Source organism: Salmo salar, unplaced genomic scaffold (assembly GCF_965601325.2).
Source record: "Salmo salar unplaced genomic scaffold, fSalSal1 ptg000424l, whole genome shotgun sequence".
NCBI lineage: Eukaryota > Metazoa > Chordata > Actinopteri > Salmoniformes > Salmonidae > Salmo > Salmo salar.
This window is the reverse complement of record NW_027675384.1, coordinates 444090-458070: the sequence shown is the minus strand read 5'-3', so window position 1 is coordinate 458070 and position 13981 is coordinate 444090. Positions and strand designations below refer to the sequence as shown.

The 13981-nt window shown below is 43.1% G+C and overlaps 1 protein-coding gene across 2 annotated transcripts in view; it reads right to left on the bottom strand.

The window, feature by feature from the left end:
- The window catches only part of LOC123732676 (cell adhesion molecule CEACAM6-like), a 29714-nt gene extending 16632 nt beyond the window's left edge, over window positions 1-13082 (bottom strand). Inside the window, exon 1 of one of the 2 annotated variants that reach the window (XM_082971788.1) lies at window positions 12913-13082. In XM_082971788.1, the coding sequence (XP_082827914.1) occupies window position 12913 (1 nt within the window). In that variant the 5' untranslated portion in view covers window positions 12914-13082. Of the gene's footprint in view, window positions 1-880; window positions 3561-12912 lie in introns of those variants that run through there. The other variant, XM_082971786.1, reaches the window with a different exon arrangement.
- Window positions 13083-13981: the final 899 nt, after the last annotated feature.

Below are 13981 nucleotides of genomic sequence, written 5' to 3'. Positions count from 1 at the left end.
TACTGTAAATGAGAACGTGTTCTCAGTCAACTTACCTGGTAAAATAACGGATAAATAAAATAAAGAAGACACATTTTAGTTGAATGGATTTAGTTGTGCAACTGACTGGGTATCCCCCTTTCCCTTACATGTGTGTACATTTTTATTTTACCTTTATTTAACTAGGAAAGTCAGTTAAGAGCAAATTCTTATTTTCAATGATGGCCTAGGAACAGTGGGTTAACTGCCTTGTTCAGGGGCAGAACGACAGATTTGTACCATGTCAGCCCAGGGATTCAATCTGCAACCTTTCAGTTACGAGTCCAACACTCTAACCACTAGGCTACCTGCCGCCCCATAACCACCTCAATTATTTCATACCCCTGCACATCAACTAGGTACTGGTAAATAGACATGTTATTTTTTACTCATTATTGTTATTTGTTATTCAGTTCCTTGTGTCACTATTTAAAATGTTTTTACTCTGCATTGTTGGAAATGGACCCGTTAGTAAGCATTTCAATCCACCGTCACTGTGTCTCACGTAAATAATACTCCTAAACACAACCCTCCATCACTGTGTTTCATATTAATACTGTATTACTCCTAAAAGCTAAACACCCAATCCCCTCTTACTTTAGCCCATTTTCAAACACGTCTCCACAAAAATCTATTACTGTCAGAGTCCTTAAAATAGCAGGAAAAAGTATTATATATGAAACCACATGTACAATACTGTATCAGATTAATATGCAGAAATACATCTACAGAGTACATAACAGAAAAACAAAACAACATACATTCCAATAGCATCGCCATGCACATAACAGGATACAGAAGTTCATGGTTACAAACAAATTATAAAATATACATATTTTAAGATATCGTCAAGCATACTTACAGAGTGAAGGGTAGACGTGTTGTAAGTTAACTTACTGTCAGTAAACAGACACTGAGTGTGAAGTTTGAGATCTGTGGTTAACCCAACATTGAAGTAGTCTGTGTCCATAGAGTTTAATAGAGGGCGCACTTGCTTCAAAACTAAAGCCATTGAATACAAACTTTCAGTTGGTTTACCGACTGTCATTAAAGTTATGGAAGTTGAAGAAGAAGACATTAACTACTTTAAAATGGAGATAGTCCTCAATTGCTCTTCTAATTCTGTTGCAGACGACATAATGACAAATATGCATAGATGGACCCTCTAGACAAATCTATGTCAGGAACTAAGAAGCTGATGCAGAGAGGGCTTCCTTCCTCAGTCACACATACAGTGTTCGAGAGCATCAAAACTGTGATGCATCGTGGGTAAATTGTGACTGACTGACTGACTGAGTGAGTGAGTAGTTATTTATCATGCAAGGTCATTTGTAGATCTCGACTCGTCTATAAAGTCGGCTGCAATGTCAAACACTCCTACATTTACATAACATTATAGCATTTGTAGCAAAAATCTAATTCAAATCATGGGACCGATAATATGATTTGTCAGATTAACATTAGCACATCATGTTCAAATCATCTATAAGTGACTTTGTTGAGCTTCACATTGAATTTTATACATTTGGATGATTTGGACATGATTTGGACATGATAAAATGACTAAAAGAAATGTGCAAAAAATGCTAATATTGGTCGGATGACTTGAATGGGATTTGTGCCACAAATGCTAAAACATTAGCAAGTGGAAACAGTACCAGGGGAAACTAAACCAAAGCATGGATTGCTGACATAGGAGGACATGAGGATGATGAGGGTGATGTGTTGATGAGGATGATGTGTTGATGAGGATGATGTGTTGATGAGGATGATGTGTTGATGATGATGATGTGTTGATGATGATGATGTGATGATGTGTTGATGAGGATGATGATGTGTTGATGAGGATGATGTGTTGATGAGGATGATGTGTTGATGATGATGATGTGTTGATGATGATGATGTGATGATGTGTTGATGAGGATGATGATGTGTTGATGAGGATGATGTGTTGATGATGATGATGTGTTGATGATGATGATGTGATGATGTGTTGATGAGGATGATGATGTGTTGATGAGGATGATGTGTTGATGAGGATGATGTGTTGATGATGATGATGTGTTGATGATGATGATGTGATGATGTGTTGATGAGGATGATGATGTGTTGATGAGGATGATGTGTTGATGAGGATGATGTGTTGATGATGATGATGTGTTGATGATGATGATGTGATGATGTGTTGATGAGGATGATGATGTGTTGATGAGGATGATGTGTTGATGAGGATGATGTGTTGATGAGGATGATGTGTTGATGAGGATAATGAGGATGATGTGGATGATGTGTTGATGAGGATGATGTGTTGATGAGGATGACGTGTTGATGAGGACGATGTGTTGATGTAGGATGCAGCTAAACAGCTTGACACAATAATTTCTGAGGTAGAGCCTCTACTGATTGAAGATAGCATGTAAATGGCTGTGAGAAACCTATCTAGTAACTGGACCTCTCTGTCTTTTAGAGTCCTGTAAAAGGCTGTGAGAAACCTATCTAATAACTGGACCTCTCTGTCTTTTAGAGCCCTGTAAAAGGCTGTGAGAAACCTATCTAGTAACTGGACCTCTCTGTCTTTTAGAGCTCTGTAAAAGGCTGTGAGAAACCTATCTAGTAACTGGACCTCTCTGTCTTTTAGAGTCCTGTAAAAGGTTGTGAGAAACCTATCTAGTAACTGGACCTCTCTGTCTTTTAGAGTCCTGTAAAAGGTTGTGAGAAACCTATCTAGTAACTGGACCTCTCTGTCTTTTAGAGCTCTGTAAAAGGCTGTGAGAAACCTATCTAGTAACTGAACCTCTCTGTCTTTTAGAGCCCTGTAAAAGGTTGTGAGAAACCTATCTAGTAACTGGACCTCTGCCTTTTAGAGTCCTGTAAAAGGCTGTGAGAAACCTATCTAGTAACTGGACCTCTGTGTTTTAGAGTCCATAGCATCCAAAGGCATATACATCTGTCAGCTGGTGTGACCTCAACAAGAAATGTCCAAAATTCCAACGCAATTACAACGTTAAAACAGACAACCCCCAACCTCACGTATGTGGACACTGCCCTGTCTGTAAAGGTATGTGGTATCCTACACTGCCCTGTCTGTAAAGGTATGTGGTATCCTACACTGCCCTGTCTGTAAAGGTATGTGGTATCCTACACTGCCCTGTCTGTAAAGGTATGTGGTATCCTACACTGCCCTGTCTGTAAAGGTATGTGGTATCCTACACTGCCCTGTCTGTAAAGGTATGTGGTATCCTACACTGCCCTGTCTGTAAAGGGGCTTTGAAAAGCAGAGACACTGAAGTGGTTCAAGAAGTGGAACATGAGTGCTACCTTCAACCATTGGATGAAGATGAACATTCAGAGACATTTGTGTTTTATGACTTTGAGAGTAATCAGCAACCAGGGGTTTATCTACCAATTGTTGTTTCCACCATGACTTTCAAGGGTGAAAAGTGGTCAGCAGACAGACTCAACTGTGCTAACATTTATAAACCCCCAGTACTAAAACACTGTGCTCTACTCTGTCTAAAACATTTATAAACCCCCAGTACTAAAACACTGTGCTCTACTCTGTCTAAAACATTTATAAAACCCTGCTACTAAAACACTGTGCTCTACTCTGTCTAAAACATTTATAAAACCCCAGTACTAAAACACTGTGCTCTACTCTGTCTAAAACATTTATAAACCCCTGCTACTAAAACACTGTGCTCTACTCTGTCTAAAACATTTATAAACCCCAGTACTAAAACACTGTGCTCTACTCTGTCTAAAACATTTATAAACCCCAGTACTAAAACACTGTGCACTACTCTGTCTAAAACATTTATAAACCCCAGTACTAAAACACTGTGCACTACTCTGTCTAAAACATGTATAAACCCCAGTACTAAAACACTGCTCAACTCTGTCTAAAACATTTATAAACCCCAGTACTAAAACACTGTGCTCTACTCTGTCTAAAACATTTATAAACCCCCAGTACTAAAACACTGTGCTCTACTCTGTCTAAAACATTTATAAAACCCCAGTACTAAAACACTGTGCTCTACTCTGTCTAAAACATTTATAAACCCCAGTACTAAAACACTGTGCTCTACTCTGTCTAAAACATTTATAAAACCCCAGTACTAAAACACTGTGCTCTACTCTGTCTAAAACATTTATAAACCCCAGTACTAAAACACTGTGCTCTACTCTGTCTAAAACATTTATAAACCCCTGCTACTAAAACACTGCTCAACTCTGTCTAAAACATGTATAAACCCCAGTACTAAAACACTGTGCTCTACTCTGTCTAAAACATTTATTAACCCCAGTACTAAAACACTGTGCTCTACTCTGTCTAAAACATTTATAATCCCCCAGTACTAAAACACTGTGCTCTACTCTGTCTAAAACATTTATAAACCCCCGGTACTAAAACACTGTGCTCTACTCTGTCTAAAACATTTATATAACCCCAGTACTAAAACTTTTATTTTTATCCCAATTCTAGATCCTATGATTCCTATCTTCTTTTGAATCCCTTGATCAAATCATATCAAATTATATTTGTCACATGCACCGAATACAACAGGTGTAGAAATTACATTGAAATTCTGACTTACAAGCCCTTAACCAACAATGCATTTAAGAAAACAAGGTTAAGAAAGTAACAAAATAAAACAATTATAGAAAATAGGACAAATGTTAAAATAAAAATAATTAAGGAGCAACAAAAAAATAACAGTCGCGAGGCTATATACAGGGGGTACCGGTACAGAGTCAATGTGGAGGCTATATACAGGGGGTACCGGTACAGAGTCAATGTGGAGGCTATGTACAGGGGGTACCGGTACAGAGTCAATGTGGAGGCTATATACAGGGGGTACCGGTACAGAGTCAATGTGGAGGCTATATACAGGGGGTACTGGTACAGAGTCAATTTGAGGAGGCTATATACAGGGGGTACCGGTACCGAGTCAATTTGGAGGCTATATACAGGGGGTACTGGTACAGAGTCAATGTGGAGGCTATATACAGGGGGTACCGGTATAGACTCAATGTGCGGGGGCACTGGTTTGTCAAGGTAATTGAGGTAATATGTACATGTAGGTAGAGGTAAAGTGACTGTGGATAACTGGGTAGAAGAAGGTGTTGCAGCCAGTGTCAAAGCCCAAGGTAGTCAAGTCTTGTTTTTTTTGTAGACCCAGCCTTCAACAAGTGACACAGGGGGTACCGAGGCTTTCGACTCTGTCAATCACCACATCCTCATCGGCAGACTCAATAGCCTTGGTTTCTCAAATGATTGCCTCGCCTGGTTCACCAGCTACTTCTCTGAAAGAGTTCAATCTGTCAAATCGGATGGCCTCTGGTAGTTCTATGGGGGTGCCACAGGGTTCAGTTATTGGGCCAACTCTTTTCTCTGTGTACATCAATGATGTCTCTCTTTCTGCTGGTGAGTCTCTGATCCACCTCTACGCAGACGACACCATTCTGTATACTTCTGGCCCTTCTTTGGACACTGTGTTAACACTGTGTTAACAACCCTCCAGACGAGCTTCAATGCCATACAACTCTCCTTCCTTGGCCTCCAACTGCTCGTAAATACAAGTAAAACTAATGCATGCTCTTCAACCGATCGCTGCCTGCACCTAACCCGCCCGTCCTTACTTAGAATATGTGGACAACTACAAATACCTAGGTGTCTGGTTACACTGTAAGCTCTCCTCCCAGACTCACATCAAACATCTCCAATCCAAAGTTAAATCTAGAATTGGCTTCCTATTTCACAACAAAGCATCCTTCACTCATACCGCCAAACATACCCTTGTAAAACTGACCATCCTACCGATCCTCGACTTCGGCGATGTCATTTACAAAATAGCCTCCAATACCCCACTCAATAAACTGGATGCAGTCTATCACAGTGCCATCCGTTTTGTCACCAAAGCGCCATATACTACCCACCACTGCGACGTGTACGCTCTCGTTGGCTGGCCCTCGCTTCATACTCGTCGCCAAACCCACTGGCTCCAGGTCATCTACAAGACCCTGCTAGGTAAAGTCCCCCCTTAATTCAGCGCACTGGTCACCATAGCAGCACCCACCTGTAGCACGCGCTCCAGCAGGTATATCTCTCTGGTCACCCCCAAAGCCAATTCCTCCTTTGGCTGTCTCTCCTTCCAGTTCTCTGCTGCCAATGACTGGAACGAACTACAAAAATCTCTGAAACTGGAAATACTTCTCTCCCTCACTAGCTTTAAGCACCAGCTGTCAGAGCAGCTCACAGATCACTGCACCTGTACATAGCCCATCTATAATTTAGCCCAAACAACTACCTCTTCCCCTACCATATTTATTTATTTATTTATCTCCTTTGCACCCCATTATTTCTATTTCTACTTTGCACTTTCTTCCACTACAAATCTACCATTCCAGTGTTTTACTTGCTATATTGTACTTACTTTGCCACCATGGCCTTTTTTGCCTTTACCTCCCTTATTTCACTTCATTTGCTCACATTGTATATAGACTTATTTTTCTACTGTATTATTCACTGTATGTTTGTTTTACTCCATGTGTAACTCTGTGTTGCTGCTTTGCTTTATCTTGGCCAGGTCGCAATTGTAAATGAGAACTTGTTCTCAACTTGCCTACCTGGTTAAATAAAGGTGAAATAAAAATAATTACATTGTTTAAGTTTCTTTCCCACGAGATTAGGCTTAGAGAAGAGGTATCGTGTGGCCACAGCTTTGTATGTGGAACTTTCCCAGGAAATCAGACACTCTTTTTAAAGAGTACATCAATACCTCCTTGAGAGGCGAGCAAATGGCTTCAGGATATCCTGCATCAGCCACAGATCAAGAGAGCAAAGACAGATACATTCAGGACTATCATGAAAAGGGAGCATACGTCTTGACCCTGACAGAATAGAGGTCATCAAAGCCAAAAGAAATGTGTGTAAACTTCTCTTGAACAGTTTCTGGGGCAAATTTGCTCAGAGAAGTAATATATTAACATCAATCATTAAAGATCCCGAATAATTATTGTAATACATTTTTTTCAGACCAATATGTAATTACTAATTTTTAGTTCTTGAATCAAGACATAGCTCTGGTGTAATGGAGACGTAACAAGAAGAGGGTTCTACCAGCTCCTACCACGGCCTATGGACTATACACCCTCATGGAGCAGCTGCAGAGGAGGGTTCTACCAGCTTCTACCACGGCCTATGGACTATACACCCTCATGGAGCAGCTGCAGAGGAGGGTTCTACCAGCTTCTACCACGGCCTATGGACTATATACCCTCATGGAGCAGCTGCAGAGGAGGGGTCTACCAGCTTCTACCACGGCCTATGGACTATATACCCTCATGGAGCAGCTGCAGAGGAGGGGTCTACCAGCTTCTACCACGGCCTATGGACTATATACCCTCATGGAGCAGCTGCAGAGGAGGGTTCTACCAGCTTCTACCACGGCCTATGGACTATATACCCTCATGGAGCAGCTGCAGAGGAGGGGTCTAACAGCTTCTACCACGGCCTATGGACTATATACCCTCATGGAGCAGCTGCAGAGGAGGGGTCTACCAGCTTCTACCACGGCCTATGGACTATATACCCTCATGGAGCAGCTGCAGAGGAGGGGTCTACCAGCTTCTACCACGGCCTATGGACTATATACCCTCATGGAGCAGCTGCAGAGGAGGGTTCTACCAGCTTCTACCACGGCCTATGGACTATATACCCTCATGGAGCAGCTGCAGAGGAGGGTTCTACCAGCTTCTACCACGGCCTATGGACTATATTCCCTCATGGAGCAGCTGCAGAGGAGGGGTCTACCAGCTTCTACCACGGCCTATGGACTATATACCCTCATGGAGCAGCTGCAGAGGAGGGTTCTACCAGCTTCTACCACGGCCTATGGACTATATACCCTCATGGAGCAGCTGCAGAGGAGGGGTCTACCAGCTTCTACCACGGCCTATGGACTATATACCCTCATGGAGCAGCTGCAGAGGAGGGGTCTACCAGCTTCTACCACGGCCTATATACCCTCATGGAGCAGCTGCAGAGGAGGGTTCTACCAGCTTCTACCACGGCCTATGGACTATATACCCTCATGGAGCAGCTGCAGAGGAGGGGTCTACCAGCTTCTACCATGGCCTATGGACTATATACCCTCATGGAGCAGCTGCAGAGGAGGGGTCTACCAGCTTCTACCACGGCCTATGGACTATATACCCTCATGGAGCAGCTGCAGAGGAGGGTTCTACCAGCTTCTACCACGGCCTATGGACTATATTCCCTCATGGAGCAGCTGCAGAGGAGGGGTCTACCAGCTTCTACCACGGCCTATATACCCTCATGGAGCAGCTGCAGAGGAGGGTTCTACCAGCTTCTCCCACGGCCTATGGACTATATACCCTCATGGAGCAGCTGCAGAGGAGGGTTCTACCAGCTTCTACCACGGCCTATGGACTATATTCTCTCATGGAGCAGCTGCAGAGGAGGGGTCTACCAGCTTCTACCACGGCCTATATACCCTCATGGAGCAGCTGCAGAGGAGGGGTCTACCAGCTTCTACCACGGCCTATGGACTATATACCCTCATGGAGCAGCTGCAGAGGAGGGTCTACCAGCTCCTACCACGGCCTATGGACTATATACCCTCATGGAGCAGCTGCAGAGGAGGGGTCTACCAGCTTCTACCACGGCCTATGGACTATATACCCTCATGGAGCAGCTGCAGAGGAGGGGTCTACAGGCTTCTACCATGGCCTATGGACTATATACCCTCATGGAGCAGCTGCAGAGGAGGGGTCTACCAGCTTCTACCACGGCCTATATACCCTCATGGAGCAGCTGCAGAGGAGGGTTCTACCAGCTTCTACCACGGCCTATGGACTATATTCCCTCATGGAGCAGCTGCAGAGGAGGGGTCTACCAGCTTCTACCACGGCCTATATACCCTCATGGAGCAGCTGCAGAGGAGGGGTCTACCAGCTTCTACCACGGCCTATGGACTATATACCCTCATAGAGCAGCTGCAGAGGAGGGGTCTACCAGCTTCTACCACGGCCTATGGACTATATACCCTCATGGAGCAGCTGCAGAGGAGGGTTCTACCAGCTTCTACCACGGCCTATGGACTATATACCCTCATGGAGCAGCTGCAGAGGAGGGGTCTACCAGCTTCTACCACGGCCTATGGACTATATTCCCTCATGGAGCAGCTGCAGAGGAGGGTTCTACCAGCTTCTACCACGGCCTATGGACTATATTCCCTCATGGAGCAGCTGCAGAGGAGGGTTCTTTACCATGACACAGACTCTGTGGTAGATGTAAGCAAACCTGGTGATTGGAACCCCTCTCTCAGCAACTATTTGGGTGGTTTAATGAGTGAACTCGAAGATGGTGACCATATTATTTCAATAACATGATACAATTTAACATTTGTGACATTCTTTAAACATTTGATGTGAGCATACACATTGATTATAGAGTCTTAAAGGATATATACTTAAACACTTTTCTAACAAAACGATCTACTGTCCTATCATTACTTCTTAAATCATCATTATAAAGAGATACAACATCTTCAAAAGAAACTCCACGGGCTCTTTGGCCACAGGTAGAAAACACAGTGTTGACCACAGGTAGAATACACAGTGTTGACCACAGGTAGAATACACAGTGTTGACCACAGGTAGAATACACAGTGTTGACCACAGGTAGAATACACAGTGGTGACCACAGGTAGAATACACAGTGTTGACCACAGGTAGAATACACAGTGTTGACCACAGGTAGAATACACAGTGTTGACCACAGGTAGAATACACAGTGTTGACCACAGGTAGAATACACAGTGGTGACCACAGGTAGAATACACAGTGTTGACCACAGGTAGAATACACAGTGTTGACCACAGGTAGAATACACAGTGTTGACCACAGGTAGAATACACAGTGTTGACCACAGGTAGAATACACAGTGGTGACCACAGGTAGAAAACACAGTGGTGACCACAGGTAGAATACACAGTGGTGACCACAGGTAGAAAACAGTGTTGACCACAGGTAGAATACACAGTGTTGACCACAGGTAGAATACAGAGTGTTGACCACAGGTAGAATACACAGTGTTGACCACAGGTAGAATACACAGTGTTGACCACAGGTAGAAAACACAGTGGTAACCACAGGTTGTTGAAAGGTTATATTGTACTTCTTTGAAGCTGTAGTAGATCTTTGATCCATTTTTGTTTAAAAACTGTTTACTAAATGGGGGGAAATTAGAAAATGTGGGGGGAAAGCCGTAGGAATCCAAAAAAGTGAAATGAGAAAATCCGGGGGGGGAAAATGATGAGATTTTTCTACCTCCTTCGTCATCTTCTAATGTGACAGCTAACCAATGTTCACCAGGCAGGTGTTCAGCATGGGTATTGACAATGAACATGGCCGGTTGCTCCTGCCATTTCTCAATAGGTAGTTCATCACAAGCCCAAACTCCACAAAACAGTTTTCCGGTCAAGGGGTTCATGAGACCTTCTAGCTCTTGGGTATTCATGTTTTGATCAATGATCCTTAACACAGTGGGGGGGAAAGTATTTCATCCCCTGCTGATTTTGTACGTTTGCCCACTGACAAAGAAATGATCAGTCTATAATTTTAATGGTAGGTTTATTTGAACAGTGAGAGACAGAATAACAACAACAAAAATCCAGAAAAATGCACGTCAAAAATGTTATAAAATGGTTTGCATTTAAATGAGGGAAATAAGTATTTGACCCCTCTGCAAAACATGACTTAGTACTTGGTGGCAAAACCCTTGTTGGCAATCACAGAGGTCAGATGTTTCTTGTAGTTGGCCACCAGGTTTGCACACATCTCAGGAGGGATTTTGTCCCACTCCTCTTAGCAGATCTTCTCCAAGTCATTAAGGTTTCGAGGCTGACGTTTGGCAACTCGAACCTTCAGCTCCCTCCACAGATTTTCTATGGAGGTCACTCCAGGACCTTAATGTGCTTCTTCTTGAGCCACTCCTTTGTTGCCTTGGCCGTGTGTTTTGGGTCATTGTCATGCTGGAATACCCATCCATGACCCATTTTCAATGCCCTGGCTGAGGGAAGGAGGTTCTCACCCAAGATTTGACGGTACATGGCCCCGTCCAACGTCCCTTTGATGCGGTAAAGTTGTCCTGTCCCCTTAGCAGAAAAACACCCCCAAAGCATAATGTTTCCACCTCCATGTTTGACGGTGGGATGGTGTTCTTGGGGTCATAGGCATCATTCCTCCTCCTCCAAACACGGCGAGTTGAGTTGATGCCAAAGAGCTCCATTTTGGTCTCATCTGACCACAACACTTTCACCAGTTGTCCTCTGAGTCATTCAGATGTTCATTGGCAAACTTCAGACGAGCATGTATATGTGCTTTCTTGAGCAGGGGGACCTTGCAGTCGCTGCAGGATTTCAGTCCTTCACGGCGTAGAGTGTTACCATTTGTTTTCTTGGTGACTATGGTCCCAGCTGCCTTGAGATCATTGACAAGATCCTCCCGTGTAGTTCTGGGCTGATTCCTCACCGTTCTCATGATCATTGCAACTCCACGAGGTGAGATCTTGCATGGAGCCCCAGGCCGAGGGAGAGTTACCATGGTTATTATTATTTACAGGGACACTGAGGAGTCAACATAATGAACTCTAAACACTGGATAGAGGGGCTCAGTGAATGTGGAGGTGAATGTGATCAGGTGGGTCAGTGTGTCAGAGGAGGCTCTATAGAAGGACAGAGTGCCGGCTGACCAGTCCAGATACACTCCTACTCTGTGGGGGCTGGTGGAGGGGACGTCTATGGTAGTGGGATGATTATTATGCCAGGCAGAGTATCTGTTTTCAGAGCAGAACAGACTCCAGGACTTGTCATTGTGTCCAAGACAACAGTCATCACCCCATCCTCTCCTGTTGATTCCTTTATATGTCACTCCTATATAAGCCCCTCTCCCACTCCACTCTACCTCCCAGTAACAGCGCCCAGTCAGACCCTCTCTACACAGCACCTGTCTCCAGTCCTCAAATCTCTCTGGGTGATCAGGATACGGCTGCTCCTCTGTCCTACATGTCACCTTTCTGTTCTCCTCAGACAGAGAGAGGAGTCTGTTTACTGTGTTTGGGTCCAGTGTGAGATCACAGACATCTGATGGATGAAACCAGACACAATATTAGAAATCATCATCATTCACATTAGAATGTTAACTCACTTTTCACTAATTCATTTAATGTAGATGTTTCTAGGTATCAAAAGGAGAAGTTAAGGTAACTTGAGACTTGTTGAATGATCACATGTTATACTGTATGGTAATATAAAAACACACTTATTCACATTAATTACACACACACACACACACACACACACACACAGTCAAAGCAACTCTTTGTAAACGCTGGTGTCCCTGATTTCTGCTTCTGTAGAACTACAGATGATATTTAATATGACCAAGTCAGTAATGATGGTGGACTTTGACTTAACTTGAATTAAGACTTATTCTTAGTCATATTCTTCACAGCAGTCAACACTCACATTTTCTAGGCCCAGGTTTCATTCTGTTCTCTCCACCATGTTCCACACTGTAGCAGTAAGCAGAAAAACAGACAGTCATTGAGGGATACACCTGAACTCTCTCACACACACACACACACACACACACACACACACACACACACACACACACACACACACACACACACACACACACACACACACACACACACACACACACACACACACACACACACACACACACACACACACACACAGTTAGCATATAACTTTGTCCAAGTGGAGTTCAGAATGTTTGTCTTAACTAGCCTGAAAAGTCCAACATGTCTGATATGAACATTGACATAAACCCTCTACATACTTGAGTTTCTCCAGTCTGCAGTGTGGATCCTCCAGTCCAGCAGAGAGCAGTCTGACTCCTGAGTCTCCTGGGTGATTGTAGCTCAGGTCCAGCTCTCTCAGGTGTGAGGGGTTTGACCTCAGAGCTGAGACCAGAGAAGCACAGCCTTCCTCTGTGACTAGACAGCCTGACAGCCTGCAAAGAGTCAAATCAAATTAAAACCACACTGCTATTCTTTGGTGGTGAAAATAGTGGCAGTATATTTCTTCAACATATTCAGATATATCAGTCATGAAACCTGCCATATCTATTCAGAAATTAATGTATCATATTATAAATTACAAATTATCAAAGTATTGCCTGCAGATAGAAACATGAATAATACAAATATTTGAGAAGACTGACCAGACCAGTTTAAAAGCAGTTTCATATGAGGTGAGAGTATATAATGTCACCTTTTATATGAGGATATTTTCATTCATTTCTGTTTCACCATTTAGAAATAAAAGCACTTTATGTATCTTGTAATACACTATGAGTATTAAAATAGTCAAAAGATTAGTATTTGGTCCCATATTCTTTGACTGCAATGACTACATCAAGCCTGTGACTGCCATGATTGAGAAAGATCATGAATGATAATGAGTGAGAAAGTTACAGAGGCTACAACAAAACATGCTAACCTCTCACCATTACCAATAACAGAGGCTACAACAAAACATGCTAACCTCTCACCATTACCAATAACAGAGGCTACAACAAAACATGCTAACCTCTCACCATTACCAATAACAGAGGATACAACAAAACATGCTAACCTCTCACCATTACCAATAACAGAGGCTACAACAAAACATGCTAACCTCTCACCATTACCAATAACATAGGCTACAACAAAACATGCTAACCTCTCACCATTACCAATAACAGAGGCTACAACAAAACATGCTAACCTCTCACCATTACCAATAACAGAGACTACAACAAAACATGCTAACCTCTCACCATTATCAATAACAGAGGCTCATTCATCATCATTAACGATTCATTCATGTTTATTCATAATCATGGTATCATCCACATGAATGTA